The sequence below is a fragment of the Hipposideros armiger genome, unplaced genomic scaffold (genome assembly GCF_001890085.2).
Source record: "Hipposideros armiger isolate ML-2016 unplaced genomic scaffold, ASM189008v1 scaffold_96, whole genome shotgun sequence".
In the NCBI taxonomy this organism is placed as follows: domain Eukaryota; kingdom Metazoa; phylum Chordata; class Mammalia; order Chiroptera; family Hipposideridae; genus Hipposideros; species Hipposideros armiger.
The window spans coordinates 748,514-765,107 of record NW_017731446.1 but is presented as its reverse complement, the minus strand read 5'-3'; the positions used below and the strand labels follow the sequence as shown (position 1 = coordinate 765,107).

General features: G+C 40.9%; 1 protein-coding gene across 3 annotated transcripts in view; it reads left to right on the top strand.

The window, feature by feature from the left end:
• RAF1 (Raf-1 proto-oncogene, serine/threonine kinase) overlaps positions 1-16,594 on the top strand; it is a 64,075-nt gene that overhangs the window by 42,949 nt on the left and 4,532 nt on the right. For 2 of the 3 annotated variants that reach the window (XM_019645990.1, XM_019645991.1), the window contains exons 3-13: positions 560-672; positions 2,686-2,788; positions 3,083-3,240; positions 4,499-4,597; positions 6,627-6,780; positions 7,383-7,442; positions 10,009-10,036; positions 10,145-10,272; positions 10,632-10,749; positions 15,084-15,168; positions 15,901-16,077. In XM_019645990.1, coding sequence (XP_019501535.1) covers positions 560-672; positions 2,686-2,788; positions 3,083-3,240; positions 4,499-4,597; positions 6,627-6,780; positions 7,383-7,442; positions 10,009-10,036; positions 10,145-10,272; positions 10,632-10,749; positions 15,084-15,168; positions 15,901-16,077 — 1,223 coding nt within the window. The remainder of the gene's footprint in view (positions 1-559; positions 673-2,685; positions 2,789-3,082; positions 3,241-4,498; positions 4,598-6,626; positions 6,781-7,382; positions 7,443-10,008; positions 10,037-10,144; positions 10,273-10,631; positions 10,750-15,083; positions 15,169-15,900; positions 16,078-16,594) is intronic. The other variant, XM_019645992.1, reaches the window with a different exon arrangement.

The window sequence follows — 16,594 nt, the reverse complement described above, 5'->3', positions numbered from 1 at the left end:
TTTTGTGAAAAATAGGTTGAAATAGAAAGTTTTGATCAGAAAAACTCATTTGTTTATAGATCAGACTGGCTTATTTTTCCTTCGGTGGATGTTCATGCTAGCACGCACCTTTCAGTGAGTCAAAAACTAGAGATGTGTAAAGGGAAAGTTAATCTCCCAATCACTTGTTCTTGATGTTAACAGCTGGGTGTATCTCTCCCTCCCCCTCTCCCCCCTCCCCCACACACATACACACGTACACACACGTTCCCCATCCTTTAAATACCTTACTCTTTGTAGTAGTCTGAAAAATATTTTCCCCAATTAATATATCATAGACACCCCTCCCCCCAGGTCATTATGAGTAATATATTAGTGGCATAATCTGACATACAGATGTTCCATATAAACACTCACTTTTGACTGGACATTCTGATGGTGTTGTGTGTACCATTACAAGCAATGCTGTCGCAAATCTGTTTCTACATACACTTACAGACTGGTACATTTATTTCTATGTGCAACCTTTCCAAGGGGTGTGCAGCCTGTGTTGGTCCTAAAGATGGTCCTTTGTTTATAGGTCAATGTACGAAATGGAATGAGCTTGCATGACTGCCTTATGAAAGCACTCAAAGTGAGGGGCCTGCAACCAGAGTGCTGTGCAGTGTTCAGACTTCTCCACGAACACAAAGGGTAAGAACTCAAAAGTTAGTCAGCTCCTCTTTCATACTAGTAAAGATCTCCTAGCCTCGAGTAATGACTGTTTCCATTTAGAAAAAAAATTTACTAGCTTCCTGTAAAATATTATGTATTTGTACGTCCTTGTTGATAAAGAGACAATTCAGAAAAATAAAATACTAAGAACTTGAAATTATTGCTTGAAAACTTTGCATTGAAAAATAAAATACACGTTAGGTGTTGATAGTGTTTCCATAGATGGAAGTAGTATGATGGTGTGTTTCTGGAGAGCAAAAATTTTTGTGTTTGCTATAATGCAATGCACAGAGTAGGTACTGAGAAGGTGTTTACGTATAGTTAAAGAATGTTATTCTCAAGAGATTGACTTATAATTCACTCATCTTTATTCACTAAATGTTTACTGAATCCCCACAGTTTGACAGACACAGGGTTAAAAGATGCAGGAGAATTTCTGCTTCGGAAGAGCCATAGTTCTGTCAATTTCCAATGGCGGAGGCAAGGTAGAGTCTTCTCCTCAAAGGCTAGGACTACCCCAGTGTTTCAGAGCCCTCCATAATTACCCGTTACCTGTTACTACCCCCCCCCCCCCCCCCCGCCCTCCCTCAAATGTGGGGAAATTACCTTGCCTCTACTTGCTTCTTGGAAAGTGCTAGTTCTGTTACTGAGCTTCAGCTTACAACTATTATGTTTCAAGGAGTTCCCCAGTTTGAGACTATAGCCCAGGGAATGAGCCTATTCCAAAGGGTGAGCATAACTTTCCCTATTTAGGCTATACCTCTCAGCTTAGCAGGCAGTTTGTTCAAGGGCAAATCTTTGAAGCAGATGTCAGCTTTATTTGTATATAGCCCCAGGTTGGTCCCCAAGCCAGTCTATAGTGCTTCTTAAAGACTAGAGATCTCAGCTATGTGAGGACACAGTGAGAATACAGCGATCTTCAAGCCAGGAAGAGGGCTCTTGCCAGAACCTAACCATGGTGGTGGCACCCTGACCTTAGACTTCCAGTCTCCAGAACTGTGAGAAATAAATCTGTTGTTCAAGAAAAAAGACTAGAGAGATTCTGAGACAGTGAGGGCTTGGTCCACTCTCATCCAAGGCTGCATTGTTTTGGAGCTACCCTAGGTTCTTTCTTTGATAGACAGCACCTGAAGACTGTTCAGAAAACAAAGCTGCCCCCTCTTTCTTCATTAGGGCAAAACAGAATTTGGAGTGATAGGGGTTTCTCAGACCTTGTATAGGGAATTATATTAAGGGGTGGATTATTTACTGTTGGATTACCAGAGAAATGACTGAAATAGTCTTCTGGTACGCAAAGGGAAAGGTTTGAGTGGTGCTATGAATGTGTGCTCTCCCTACCTGAGAATATTCATTGTTTAGGAGACGAGACTGATTAACTAGTACTTCAATGTATCTATTTTTCTGTCTGGTTTACTCTAGGCGCAGAAAGAGTGGTCTCAGAGTAAATATTTAAGATAGTCAAGTCTCCTATCAATTTATATTTATAGACCCTGCAAACAACTCTACATATTTGAGCCTATTATTAATAGAAAAGTGCATTTCATTTGTGATTTCTTTCTATTTATGTATCTTCTAGATTGAATTTTTCTACTATAGCAATATTAATAACCTATTTTATTGGGTTTTAGGATTTTTAAAGGATTTTAATGTCACAAAGTTTAATTTATTGCATCTTTACTTCATCATGATATTGTTATATTTCACTGTTGAAAGAAAACTTCAGCTTTGGAGTCCAGCCGACCTGGATTCCAAAATAGGCCTTTACACTCACTGCGTGGCCTTGACTAACTTACCTTCTTTGGACCCAATTCTCTCATTTTAAAGACGAGGGTAATTATGTCTACCTCATAGGTTTGTTGTATGAATTAAATAAGTTAGTGTTGTCTAGGATTAAGTTTTATGTTTATATAGCACGAGGTAAATGGTAGCTGTTATGATTGGTATTGAACTCTTACCTTCTTTGTATTATATATTTTTAAAAATCCTCTCTAGTAAAAAAGCACGTTTAGATTGGAATACTGATGCTGCCTCATTGATTGGAGAAGAACTTCAAGTAGATTTCCTGGATCATGTTCCCCTCACAACACACAACTTTGTAAGTTGCAGATCTCGTCTCTCTTTGTGGCATGTTGGGTGCTTTGGCCCACAGAAATTTCTCAGGTGATAAGCATATATGTTAGATTGTTTAAAGCTCTGGTTGTGCCATTGTTTTACAGTAAGGCAGTTTGAGCTTCACAGATATACTTGAATTTCTAGGTATGAATTTTACAAATGTTTGAAGTATGATTCTTCATTCTGTGAAACCTCTTGGGGGTCATCAAGAAGGAAATTATTTTGTCTTTTGTCATCTTTCATTTATTCAGCATAATTTATACCTGTGTTGTTCCAGGCTCGGAAGACCTTCCTGAAGCTTGCCTTCTGTGACATGTGTCAGAAGTTCCTGCTAAATGGATTTCGATGTCAGACTTGTGGCTACAAATTTCACGAGCACTGTAGCACCAAAGTACCTACTATGTGTGTGGACTGGAGTAATGTCAGACAACTCTTGTAAGGAATTGTTCTTTTTTCAAGGAATATAAGAGGGTGGGAAGTAAACTCTTTTGAGGGTGTTTATTATATATTTGACTGACAAATCAGGAGTTTGGACTCAATAAATGAATTGTCATGATCCGAAACCATGTACTTTAGAAACATGACATTTTGGAAACCAGCAAGTTTTAGTGTGACATGATTCTCTAAAATGAGCAGGTAAAACTATTATCTGTCATGGAGAGATTGCCATACTGTGATTCAGTATGACAAATAATGGGATAGGAAAACAAGACTTTTTACTTTTCTCTCTTAACAGTATTATCTACTAGTTTGCTAGTAGACACTGTCATCACCTCAAACTGGAAACATTAGTCTTAAATCATTTGAATGTAAAACCTTAAAAGATATTTGTATCCTTCAGGAGACAAACAGGTTACCAAAATATATTTCGTATAGACAAAATATCTTTTAGTAAGGTTTAAATTAAAAACTTAATAAGGATATAAAAAGTCAGAGTTGAAGTTTTATCCTTTTTTGAGGGATAAGCTAAGGAAGTGTGATTAAACCACGATGGGAACATCTTTTTTGCTTTTGTGGTAGTGACATGTTGCTTTTGCAAAGATGCCTTGTGTAGCATAAATGGCACAAACTTTGGAGCCCAGCAGACATGGATCAGACTCTCAGTGTTGTCATTAACTAATTGTAACCACCTTTGAGTCTTACTTAGTTCACTCATCTGTAAAAAGGGGGTTATTAATCTTTCTTGCAGTGTTCTTGTGAGGATTACCTGAGACAATGTGCAATTGTCAAGTACGAGTGCTTGCTCGTCTTGTGGAAAGAAGATGCCCAGTTAATGTCAATATCACTTTTCCTCTCGTGACTTTTGGTGTTGAATGTGACTTATTCTTCATATTTCAGTCTTTTCATGTATGCATTTCCAAGACTATTTCATAAAAAGCTCTACATGATTTATGTTATAAAGTGCCCTACTGTGTAGCTTTAAAAAACTTTATTTTGACATAGCCAGCCATTGGACCAGTATTTCCTAGAAAGACATAAAGCCTGCATGTTCATTGGCGGGTCCACATTCATACATGTTTTGTAGTCATTCATACCCAGTCTGTTGGGTTTAGTCTGGGTATCCTAAAATGGTTGAGGAAAATGTGACTAGGAAAAGATCAATTTGAAGAGCTGTTGGTTTGCAAAGCAAGGCAGGCTGACTTTGTAAAATTATTGCAAGTCTATAAACTAGTCTTTCTCTGATTTCATTTAGATTGTTTCCAAATTCCACCATTGGCGATAGCGGGGTCCCAGCACTGCCTTCTTTGACAATGCGCAGGATGCGAGAGTCTGTTTCCCGGATGCCTATTAGGTAAAAAAAAATTTTTTTTTTTTTTTTTTTTACCTACAGCTTTTCTTTTGGAGAGTTACACTGGGAAGGGGTGGGATGGAACCCTGAATACAAAAGACAAGAGTTCCTTAGCATTCTCTCCTCTTGCTACTTCTGTGGAACTTAATATTAGTGTTAGAGCAAAATGTAGAACTTTCTCTTTGTGGTCCTGTAGTTCTTACATTCTGGAAAGTGACTCTGACTACAGGTTTCTTCTATTATCATGATATGCCCCTTAATATCATCACATTTTAAAGACCTTGAGATTTTGCCTTCCTCAATATGTAGTGAGATGAACCTCAGGGAAAGGATCCCAAAATTATATACAGTGATGCAATAAAAATGAAACCCTTGGGCCGGCCGAGTGGCGCGGTGGTTAAGAGCTGGCTTGGGACGCCAGAGGGCCCCGGTTCAGATCCCACATATGAGGGCCAGTAACACTGCCCTCCACAGCTAAGATGCTGGACAACAGCTCGACCAGGAGCTGGGCTGCCGTTGGTCACCGGCGACTGCGTAGGCTGCAGCCCCTGCTGCAGTGGGTTGCCATGGGCTACTGTGTGTAGCCAGAAGCCAGCGTGAGCTGCCAGCAGCCGCCGTGAGTGGCTGACCAGAAGCCGGCGACTGATCTGCCTCGCCCGGGAAGAGTGCAATGATCACAGTACCAACATGGGCCAGTGAAGCAACGTCCTCCACAACTAGACTGAGAACAAAAGGACAGCAACTTGTCTGTTCCCCTCCCCCCAATTCCCTAATAAAATCTTAAAAAAAAAAAAGAATCTAATTAGATTTTTAATATAAATATCCTTTTTAATATACCTGTGAGTTTGACCATACTTGTCTTTACTGTTTTCCAGCTTTTAAATCAGTTTTGTTGAGTTCACGTCTTGCTCAGTGTTACACTTGAATTAGGAACCTAAAATAAAATCTACATTTTTGTCAAAATCTGACTTTAATATATTACCGGGGTGCCAAAAAAACGTATACACATAACTTGTATTCATCTTTTGTTATCAGTATATATTATTATAATTTTAATACAGCTTTTTCCTTTCTTAAAATGTATGCATTTTTTGGCACCTTTTGTATATAATTATATAATATTTAATGACCTTTGTAAAACTACATAGAATTGTTAAAGGCAGCATATCTCAGAACAAGGAATTTGTATTGAAATGATAAATGGAAATAGATTTGTGTATGACTTTTATTTTTCTTGATAATTTGAAAAGCCAGTCTAACCAACAAACTACTTGCTTTTGAAGATTTCACAGAAGAAATCTGAGGGTATAAATATTGCATTACCTGGGAAGACAAATGTTGAGGGCAGTAGAACAATTTCTCTTGAAAACTAACCTTTTATCCCTTAATTCATGCATGGTGTACTTGAATCCAAACAAAACATCTTTAGAGCAAATAATAAAAATGTTATACTTAATGTGTGTTCCCATTTGCTAGGGGAGTAGCATTGACTGAAAGAGGCCAGTGATTAATTTCACAGTTAGATATTGCAACCTAAAAACTGAATTCACATGAATAGGCTTTGTGAGCTGGTTATTGGTGGAGAGGATGCATCGTGGATAAAGTGCTGGCCTTTTTGCAGACGTACTCAGCTGGTCTCGCCATCTGTTAAATAATCTTCCTTAAAGTTCTCTGATTTAGTCTCTAAATTAAACTGGACACCTTCCAGCTTAGTAGGATGGCAAATGCTAAACCTCTCAGAGATGTTCTAAAAATTTGGAATATTCTAAAGGTGGTTTATTATAAAGAAGATAATGTGTTCTTTTCACATGAGTTCCAAGCACATATATTACTTTTCAAAAATTTGCACGCAAAAGCACCTAGACAAGAAAATTTTAAAATGGTGCATATTGAAAGAAAGGAACATTTTGTCAAAGGTTGTAGTACTGGTAGGGTTTGCCCCAGGGTATCTTAATGGTAGGCAGTTGAACAACTTTACCAGTGGGGAGGCCTGAGTGTCAATCATGAAATTGTCTTTCTCCTCTGCGCCTAGTTCCCAGCACAGATACTCCACACCCCACGCCTTCACGTTCAACACCTCCAGCCCCTCCTCTGAAGGTTCCCTCTCTCAGAGGCAGAGGTCGACATCCACACCTAATGTCCACATGGTCAGCACCACCATGCCTGTGGACAGCAGGATGATTGAGGTAATAGGGGCCCTTGGGGTGGTGATGGGTATCAGTCAGTTACTCGGGTGGGGTAGACTTTTATCAGAGAGTTTTGGGTTTCAAATCTGATAAGGAATATTGCAGCACTTTTTCAGGTCTCTGGACTTTCGGAATTTCTTTTTCACCCACTCCATCTTTAGACTGGCTGACTAATCCAGTTGGTATATCTTACAAGTGGAGAACTAAAATATCCTGCAGAAATGTTAACATTTGAACTTTTTCCCATGTGATATTTGAATAGGATTTCAGTGAGCTAATGAATACAATACATAAAGAGTAGTTTCATTTTGGTGTGGGAAAGAAAATAATAGTGAAGAAGAACTACAAACTCTCTGAAAGACTTTTAAGTGTTTTTATTTAGAAATCAAAGGGTGGAGTCTTAGGATTTTAATAAGCAGGTATTTAGGGACATGTAAAAGTGCCCAAAGCTAGTGTTTTCAAATTGCCTTTTCTTTTCTTGGCCTTTTGGTATGTTCTATTTGTTTGGTTTGCTTTCTGGTTCATCTTTAATAACAACTGAATACACTTAAAATACTTCCTTTGTTCTTTATTCTTCTTTATTTCTCATTGCTTTGGACTAGAATAACAGCCTGAATGCTTCTCCCAGGGCGTGGTCCAGACGATTTTGTTTGAGGGGAAGAGTAGGTATTCTTCTTCATGCCTTTGCTTTCTTGTAAATTAACAGGATTGCTAAGACTGTCAGATAGTAGACTATCAAAAATTAAATAATCACTAAGTTAAATTTTATATTTCTTGTTAGATTTGTTTTCATGGGGTTTTGGGGGGAGTAATAGATTATATAGTAGTACAAAAAGACCTTATGTGGTATTGCAGATAGGTGGAATAAGTTTTTCAAGTGTAATTTTGAGGCCAAGGGCATTAAAAACTTTTTAGAAAATCACTTCCAACCTAAGACTAATGCTAGATTTATTTGGTTGGTACTCACAGCATCATTATTCTATTTATACCTTGTTTAGAAACCAAATGTGTCAGTTTGGTTGCTATGCCCTGAAATTTTTTTGTTAAAAGCTTATCATAGACAACTGCTCTCTCTACATCAGGAATTGTTCCTTGAAAAACCTCAGGGAAGGCCGGCCAAGTGGCTCAGTTGGTTAAGAGCTCACTCAAGAGTGGGAGCTCTGAGCAACAGGGTTGCTGGTTCGATTCCCGGCCCGAGCTAAGCTGCCGCTGAGCTGCCAACAGGTGGCAGGATGGCTCAGCTAGAAAAAAAAACCTCAGGGACACTTGCTACCTCAGGCACAGCTTACCTCACTCAAGCCTCAGATCACTTGAGACATACTTGTCCTACCAATCAGAGGTGGTAGGGACTCAAGAAAAATGTTGGCTTCTGAATGTGGGGTCTAAAGTAGTCATTTGCAGGGTGGGGGGCACTTTGCATATCACAATATTATTTATTGTGAGGAAGTCATGTGTGTGTAAGCTATGAATTTGAATTCTTTTTTATCACGATTAGCCCTGATAATAATATAATAACATACCACTTCTCTTATATGATTTGTTCCTGTGTAAACACTATAATATTTAGAGGAAATATTAAAAGTGAAAATTCTTGAATTTTTATTATAAAATAATTAGAATTACTGTTATGCTTAATCCTTTCTGTACTTTAGAGACAGCAAATTTTGATTATTTTATCACAATTCAGCATTTTTACAGCACACATTCTTGCTTTGTTTAAGCCATTTGTACTTCTCTCTAACTGATATTTAGATTCCAAGATGATTGAAAAGTTCCTTTTAGGATATATCAATCCAGCTGTAGAAATCAACACAGAATAAAATTTGAATAGATACAGGGGAGAAATTTAATGTGACATTAAGAAAAAAAATCTTACTGCCTAGGACTATAATTCTGGTCACTAAAAAGACATTGTGCCATGGTTCAATTAAAAACAAAGACTAGATTAGTTGGATAATAAAGCTATAGCTGCTGCATATTCTGTTGAAGTTCAGGTTTATTTTTTGGCCAGTGTTTTGCCCACCACTTAAAAACATACCGATTCCTGGGCTTCCCACCACTCTCCCAGACATGCCTAATCAATCCTAGTGGGCTGGGAGTCTGTATTCTTCAACATGTATTCTTCAATCACCTCTCTAGGTGATTCCTGAAGACTCGCCAGGTGTAGGCACCCCAGCACCAGGCTTTATTGGTAAACTCTGAAGGTGCTTTGGTGGGGCTGCCAAAGGCAGGGAGGGGCAGCTTGGTTTATGGTTTTTATTTTTTTATCTTGTAAAAATGTCATGGAGTGGGAGCATTCCAGTAATAGTTGTGTGAAAAAAGTATCTTGTCTTTACTGTGGTTACACAAAGAAAACAAAGAATAGAACTTCCCAGAAAATTATCCTTTTTGAGGATGTGGGGGCCAAGTGGTTTTATATTTTTACTATTTATACACTCCAAAAGAGTGTCTATAAAAATGGGGATTTAGGTCTTGTGGAGGGCCTGGTGATTTAAACTGACCCAGTTTGTCATAAATTCTAAAGGTAGCCTTTGACTTGTCACCTGAGTAGAATCTAACTAATTTCAGAGCTTACCCGTAAGGTTTGAGGAGCATTTTGTGGTAAACGAGCTCAGAGCTGAGGTCCATGGTGATGGTTTGTGGTTCTATTTCTGCCACCTTCTGGCTGTGTGACCCTGGCCAAGTCTTAATGTAAAATGTAGATTTTTGGACTAGGGGATTATGATCCTTTCAGCTTTCCATGATTTTAGGCTCAGATAAAGTGATACAGTCATCATGCTCACTCATATCAAATCCAACTTCTGGTCAATGTGCCCGATAAACTCCTAGAGGAGTAAGAATGAGCTTATCACTGAATCCTTCCCTCCCTCTTTTTTGATCCTCTATGGAGCAAGATCCCCAATCATTGGAAAGATCTTAGCAGATAGTAACTTTGCTAGCCTTCCTTAAAGAGTATCAGTTTGCTGTGTGCGTTGCTTTCTTCTGAGATAAAGAATGTGGTTTTCATTGTATATGAAAAATTAATATTCCTCCTAATATTTGATAACAATCTTAGAGATATTGGCCACTGACATTTGGTGTATTTAATCAAAGGAAAGAGTGTGTAATTAGACTGTATTTTAGAGGTTTTATAATCTACTTTGTTCCTGCAAATCCCCCTCCCCTTTCCCTTCCCCAAGAATATCTTTCCTAGTTCAGAAATTGACCAGCTTTCCTTTTCTGTTTCAGGATGCAATTCGAAGTCACAGTGAATCAGGTACTTGTTCAAAGTCATTTAGCAAATAGTAATGGGCTTTTTCTCTTTATGCTGTGTATCTTCTGTTGGCTTATCCATGTGTGGATTCTGTTTGTCTTGTCTATTAAGCCTCACCTTCAGCCTTGTCCAGCAGCCCCAACAATCTGAGCCCAACAGGCTGGTCACAGCCCAAAACCCCTGTGCCGGCACAGAGAGAGCGGGCACCAGGATCCGGGACCCAGGAGAAAAACAAAATTGTGAGTGTGACCAACAGTACCTCTTGCAGGTTAGGGTTTAATAAGAAAAGCTTATCCGGGAAATGAGAATACTTTTAATTTTCAGAGGGAGGGGACTCAAATAAAAAACATATTTAATGAATCATGAATGTCAGTGCTATTTTTGGCATGCTTACATTGGAAAACTTGGTGGTTCGTTGTAAGGGAGACACAATAAAATGCTATTTCCTCAAAAGACAAAAATTGGAATTATAGTTAATATGTCTGTCTGTAAAAGATATGGGAATGGACCAAGTGGAATTGATCTTTTCTTTGATACCCTTGTTAAACAGACCTTTATCATCTCATGGAGTTTACTTACTGATCTCTGCTTGTTTCAGAGGCCTCGTGGACAGAGAGATTCAAGCTATTACTGGGAAATAGAAGCCAGTGAAGTGATGCTCTCCACTCGGATTGGATCAGGCTCCTTTGGAACTGTTTATAAGGGCAAGTGGCATGGTAAGTTTGGGGCCTTGACTTCAAGGCCGGATAAAGTCAAGTTTCAGTCTAGAGAGGGTTAGGAGGAGGGGTAAGATTCCTTGAGTCCTGCAGCTCAGAGCACCATTGTCCAGGGGTACTTGATGATATCTGAAGATTGAACTTAGTATCTCAGTGAAACTTCATAGCATTCTTTTTAGATTCCACGATGCTGTAATTGGTATGGTGGAGTTTCCAGCATACTTAGAAATTGGTGAACAGGTTGGGGTCCTGTATGTCAGGGACTTTTCTTATAAGACAATGAAATACAGGCTGCACATGGGACACGCTTGAAGCTTCTTAAATGAGTAAGAATCTGCTGCTGTGAGGGGAGCACGGATTCTAGAAACTGAAAGTTGGGAAGGACCTTAGAAATTTTACGTGCAAGAAAACTGAGGTCCTGAGAGGGCAAGAAATAAGCCCATGGCCAAACGGGCACAGGGAAGGAAAGATCCTCCTGCAAACAGCTTCTGTGCTCTGCTGTGGGGTTGGCTGTGGGAGTCCCCATCAAACTGGGAGGACACAGGCTGAGTTCTGGAATCTGTGGAGTGTGTGTTCTTATTCTACTGGAAACACTTTGTCACTCAGAAGAAAAGTACTATTGTAATGCCTGTAGCCACAGCTTGTGTATTTTGGCAACATATTGAGCATTTCTCTGTCAGGTTTTTAATGCCTCTAGGTTTAGGACGTTAGCAAATATAGGGAGTATTGTCTTGAAAATGCTACATCTCTTATCAGATTTTAATAAAGAAAAAAACAAAACCAAGCCAAAACAAAACAAGCAAAAAGAAACACCTCAAGTGCCTAGGTGCCTATATTTCTACTTCGGATGCTACCATATTTATCTTTATTTGTAAATGGGCAAAGATTGAGAGAAGTTAACAGCATCAAACAAATATTCCAGCATTAAAATTCAAGCTGCTGAAAACTGAGAGATACCCCCCGTTTTACAAGCATCTTACGTTCATTAATATATGGGCTTGCCGCTTGTAACTGATCGTCTGACAGATTTCAGGGTCTCTAAGGGGCTGGTGTAGAACTGAATATTTGTAAATTGCATGTAGGATGATTCCTTTTCCTTTGAAAATTCTATCTTATATACTAGTGGCCGCCTTTTGGGTACCTCAGAAATTATACTATTGCAGAATATTTTCCAAATAGATGTCATAAATGTCTAAGTGATCCTTTAGAAAAAGAAGAACCCAGTTTTGTGGGATAGAGTGCCTGTATCTGAGACAAGGCTGCTACTAATTGTAGGAGGTAGAGCAGTAAATATTGTTTTTAATGCTTCCATTAGGAGCATTTAATCATTTTTATACCACATTTTAAAGCCTCAGCTAAAAGCCAATAGATGCAGTATAAGTTGTACCCAAATTTAAGTTTCTTCTGGTTGAACACATAATTTTTAAAGCATTAGATTTGCCACAGTACTGCTTATGAACTTGTGTTTTCTCGCAGCCTTGTGAGCTTTTAGACTGTGGTAAGGAGATATATTTGTTACACTGTTACTGCCATAAAGACTCCTGTTAGAATGTAGATAACATGTCCAATGCTTTTAAGATTCTAGTGTTTTTAAGTTAAGTCTCAAAAGTCAGAGGATTGAGGAGCAGTGGACTTTTATCTCAGCCCCTCAGAAAGCGCTTGGTCTCTGAATGAACAGGAAAAATGAGAGGGTCAAGAAAACCATAATTTCTAGATTAAGTGTTTTGTCCTATACTCCCCCCACCCTTTTTCTTTGTTACTGCTTTTCTGGTTCCTGTATACATTATGTTTTATTCAATTTCTTAAAAATTATGACTGTTTTGGTGATTTAAAAAATTTTTAATTCTGCCTAGCAGCTGTGAAAATAAACAGAAGGATCTCAGAGCAGCCAGTCAAGATGGAGGCCTCAGATCCATGAACTAAAAGCTCCCTTACTTTGTGTAATTACGGAGGAGGGCCCAAGCACAGAGCCTCCTTTTAAGCATAAGTTTGGGGTCTGATTTACTAGCCTTTACTAGCTAATTACAAACAACACATTAAAAAGGATAGAACAGCAGCAGTAGAGGCTGTCAGACTGACGGCAGGGACCATCACTGACAGCGTGAGAAGGCAGCAAACTCCTCAAGAGCAGATCCCCAGACTGGAGAAAGTCTGGGGCCACTTAGTGTGGGGCAAGGAGTCTGATGGAACCCATGTCCGGGGATCCCCATCTTGGCCTAAGGCTGAGGTTTATAACTGAGTCAGTAAGAAGCAGAGGAATGGTGTTCAGTTTGTTGCTGTTATAGAAAGTAGGGCTGTGTATAATAAATTTTAGACAACCCCAAATGATTAATGCAGTGAATCCTCCGAGCTTTGAGGCTGCATTACTGATCAGGCCCAGAATTGGTGCCGCTGAGGGGTGGGTTTGGAGACAGCTGGAGCGCGTCCAGAGGAGAGCTGTGAGAAAAGGAAGGGCTCATGAACTAGGAAGGTCCTGAGAAGCAGCCTCTCCTGAGGGACCATCCAACATCTCCCCAAACCTTCCTCCTGCATCCCCATGCTGGCCTGTCCCTTTAAGGCTCTGCCCAGTGCCTAGGCCACCACCAGCATTGCTGTCTCCTGGACCTGCCACTCAGTTGACTGCCGTGTTGGGTCAGTTCACCTTCCTAGGGTTTCTTGCCACCACCCCCTCATTTCACCACTGTGCTTTTATCTTTAATGGGCTCTTGCAGCACTCCTTCCTGGCTTCCCTCCTGTTACAGGTTCCCAAATCCCCTGCTAGAGTTTTCCAAACACAGCTCCTGTTTCTGTCTCCCCCTCACCTCACCTTTGTTCCTGGTGTACCTAGTTTGGAACAGCCTTTCTGCCATTTAGTAAAAGCCTTCCCTTGGCTTGTAGCCCATTTCCTTCCGACCTTTCTACATACATTCTGCCAAGAGACTTATCCCCCCCGGCCAATCTTGGCTCAGACTGCTCCAGAATGAACAATTATGCAAGTCCCTTGTCCTCCTACTCCGTCAGAAGGAACTTGAGGTTGGGGCTGCATGGTTTACTAGCTCCATCTTCCTAGAGAGAAGGCAGCTGTGAATGTAGTGTGCATCTCCCCTCCAAGGTCAGCAGCACCTTCACAGGCAGCCCTGGGCCCTTGGTAGATAAAAGTGCCGGTGTGTTCGATGAGAGCCATGTGGAGGCTGGTGGTAAGTGGGGGCTTCAGCTCTAGATGATAAAACCAGCGATCACAGGGCAACAGTGTGGGACCTAGCGTGAGAACCATCGCTGTACCAGTTGGTGCTCCCCAGAAGTGAAATGAGGAATGCTCCAGCAGACGCTACAAGGGGGCAACGTGCTTGATATGTGGGTGAACTAGGTCACCTCCAAGGTGCCATTCACTGACTCCTTTGTTTGATCATTGGAAGGCTGTGTTTTGGTAAATTTATTTGCCATGAAAATTTGAGGTCCTAATAGGGCTTCAAGTAATTTATTACAATTACTATGATAAATATGACATAAAAGCACTTCAGAAGTGGCTTCTAAATTGGTAGCACATATAAAGTAGAATTGATCTGTGGCTATTTCTTAAGGTTTATAAAGAGGCTTATGGTGATTGAGAGTGATTAACGGTCCCTTGTCAGTATTATAGTAAGAAGTGCAGCCACTGGAGTCAGATCCTGGCTCTGGCACTTCGGTTCGTGGCTGTATGATCTTGGGCAAGTGGTTAAACTTCTTTGTTTTCTGTAAAATGAGGATAACTATTTACGTGGTAGGACAACTGAGGATTAAAGTAGATGATAGTGCCTGTGAAAGCACACACAGTGCCAGGGTACAGTGAGCAATAAGTGGTAATCACTGGGATTACTTTTTAATGGTACTGAAGGCAAAGAAGTTTAATTTTAATATATGCCTTTGAATTTGTACAAGGGAACATCTCAGGTCTCATTGAAATGTAACTGAGTTTAACATCAACTGCATAAATGACCTGCTTCCTGGCACCAGCTTTCTGGCCCCGAAGAGTCACTATCTGCGGGGCCATTCATGTCCACCCACCGATGTCACCCTCACAGGCCCCCATTGTGACCTGTTACACATGACTGTACCTCTGGGGATGCCAGGCTTGACAGGAATAGTATAAACTATTCCCTGCTCAAGGCCCGTGGGGTGGTATTTTAAGGATAGTAGTGTAACCTATTTAACCTTTTCCAGCCACTTGAATAATTTAGAAAATGCCATATTTGTTCCATCTGTGTAGGTATATGACTTTTGAATACATGATTTACTATATCTCTAAACTAGTGTATATGAAAAATAACAAAGTAAGATCATTGAACTGACTGTACCGACTACAAACTAATTTGCAGGAGACGTTGCAGTCAAGATCCTAAAGGTTGTCGACCCCACACCAGAGCAGTTCCAGGCCTTCAGGAACGAGGTGGCCGTCCTGCGGTGAGTAGAAAGCTGGCCTCGGGGGCGGGGTGGTGCTAAGTGGGCTGCAGTGTAGACCTGTCTCGGAGGGCCTGTGGCTGGGACTGGTGATTACTGAGTGCTCGCTGTGGAGGCCTGTGGTTGAAACTCCTCCCTTAGACGTGAGAGGGAGTGGAAGGTTTCCTTCAGCTTATGTGGTTGTCAAACCTTTAAAGAGCCCCTTTTGATGAGCACGCCCCCTTCCACCGCTTTAGGTATCTGGGCACAGTATACTCAACAGCGCAGTTCTGTCTCTGGGCTTTTTGGTTTGAGGTAGGGAGAAATAGGTTGTTTTCATATTTATTTCCAAGAGCTCTTTTTATAACCAAGCTGCCTTATTCTGGACTTCAAACCTTCAGCTTTCAAATCTTTGAGTCACTATTTAAACTTGTAGGGATAGGTTGAATGATGATGCATTCCACAGATGAGAGATCCTTGTGACTCCTGTGGGAGAATCGTGAGTGTATGCTGGGAAAGAGTGTCCTTTCTATAAACAAGGCCCACACCGAGGTGAAGCACGGTGGGCTCCTTGTTAGCTCAGAACACCAACGGGATTATCCATGGGCTTGTGTGTTTGCTTTGCCAGCCACCCGGGTTGTAAGTGTGGGTGGTGTCAAGAACACACAGGATTCGTGGTCAGTGCCAAAGCAGAGTAGGTCTCCCCATTCGGAGGCAAGGGGGGGTTCAGAGCCTTGTCTCTCCTCCTCCCTCCAGCAAAACGCGGCACGTGAACATCCTTCTCTTCATGGGGTACATGACGAAGGACAACCTGGCGATTGTGACCCAGTGGTGTGAGGGCAGCAGCCTCTACAAACACCTGCATGTCCAAGAGACCAAGTTCCAGATGTTCCAGTTGATTGACATCGCCCGGCAGACGGCTCAGGGAATGGAGTGAGTAGATGGCCTGATGACTACAAAGTCTGGGGTCCGGGCATCAGCTTATCGCTAAATCGGAACCAGAATTAGGGAAAGCCAAGTCTGTTAAGTGATTTCTTTGATCTTTTTGCACAGCTGAAGGTAGCCTCTGGTGGGTTGAAGGGATGACAAATTCATGTTCCTTGCCCAATCCGAGACTGCTCCACTGGGGCTCAGATTCAGTTTCCAGCCACTACCCCCCAAATTCAGCCAGACACCCAGCCTTACAGCCACGGCAGTGCCCTCTGTGGGCTTCAGATGTCTGAGGCATGGCCCATCCGCAGGTGTGCTGGTTCCACATGAGGGTTTGATCAGATGTCACTTTTTGGATAATTTTTTATTTTGGAGAACGTTTAAAGGTCATCCTTAGCGCCTCCATTAAATCTTACTCTTTTGGGTCTCTGTGCTTGATGCATTTCTTTGTTAAAAGTGTGTGTGTGTGTGTGTCTCTCTCTGTGCTTGATGCATTTCTTTGTTAAAAGGGTGTGTGTGT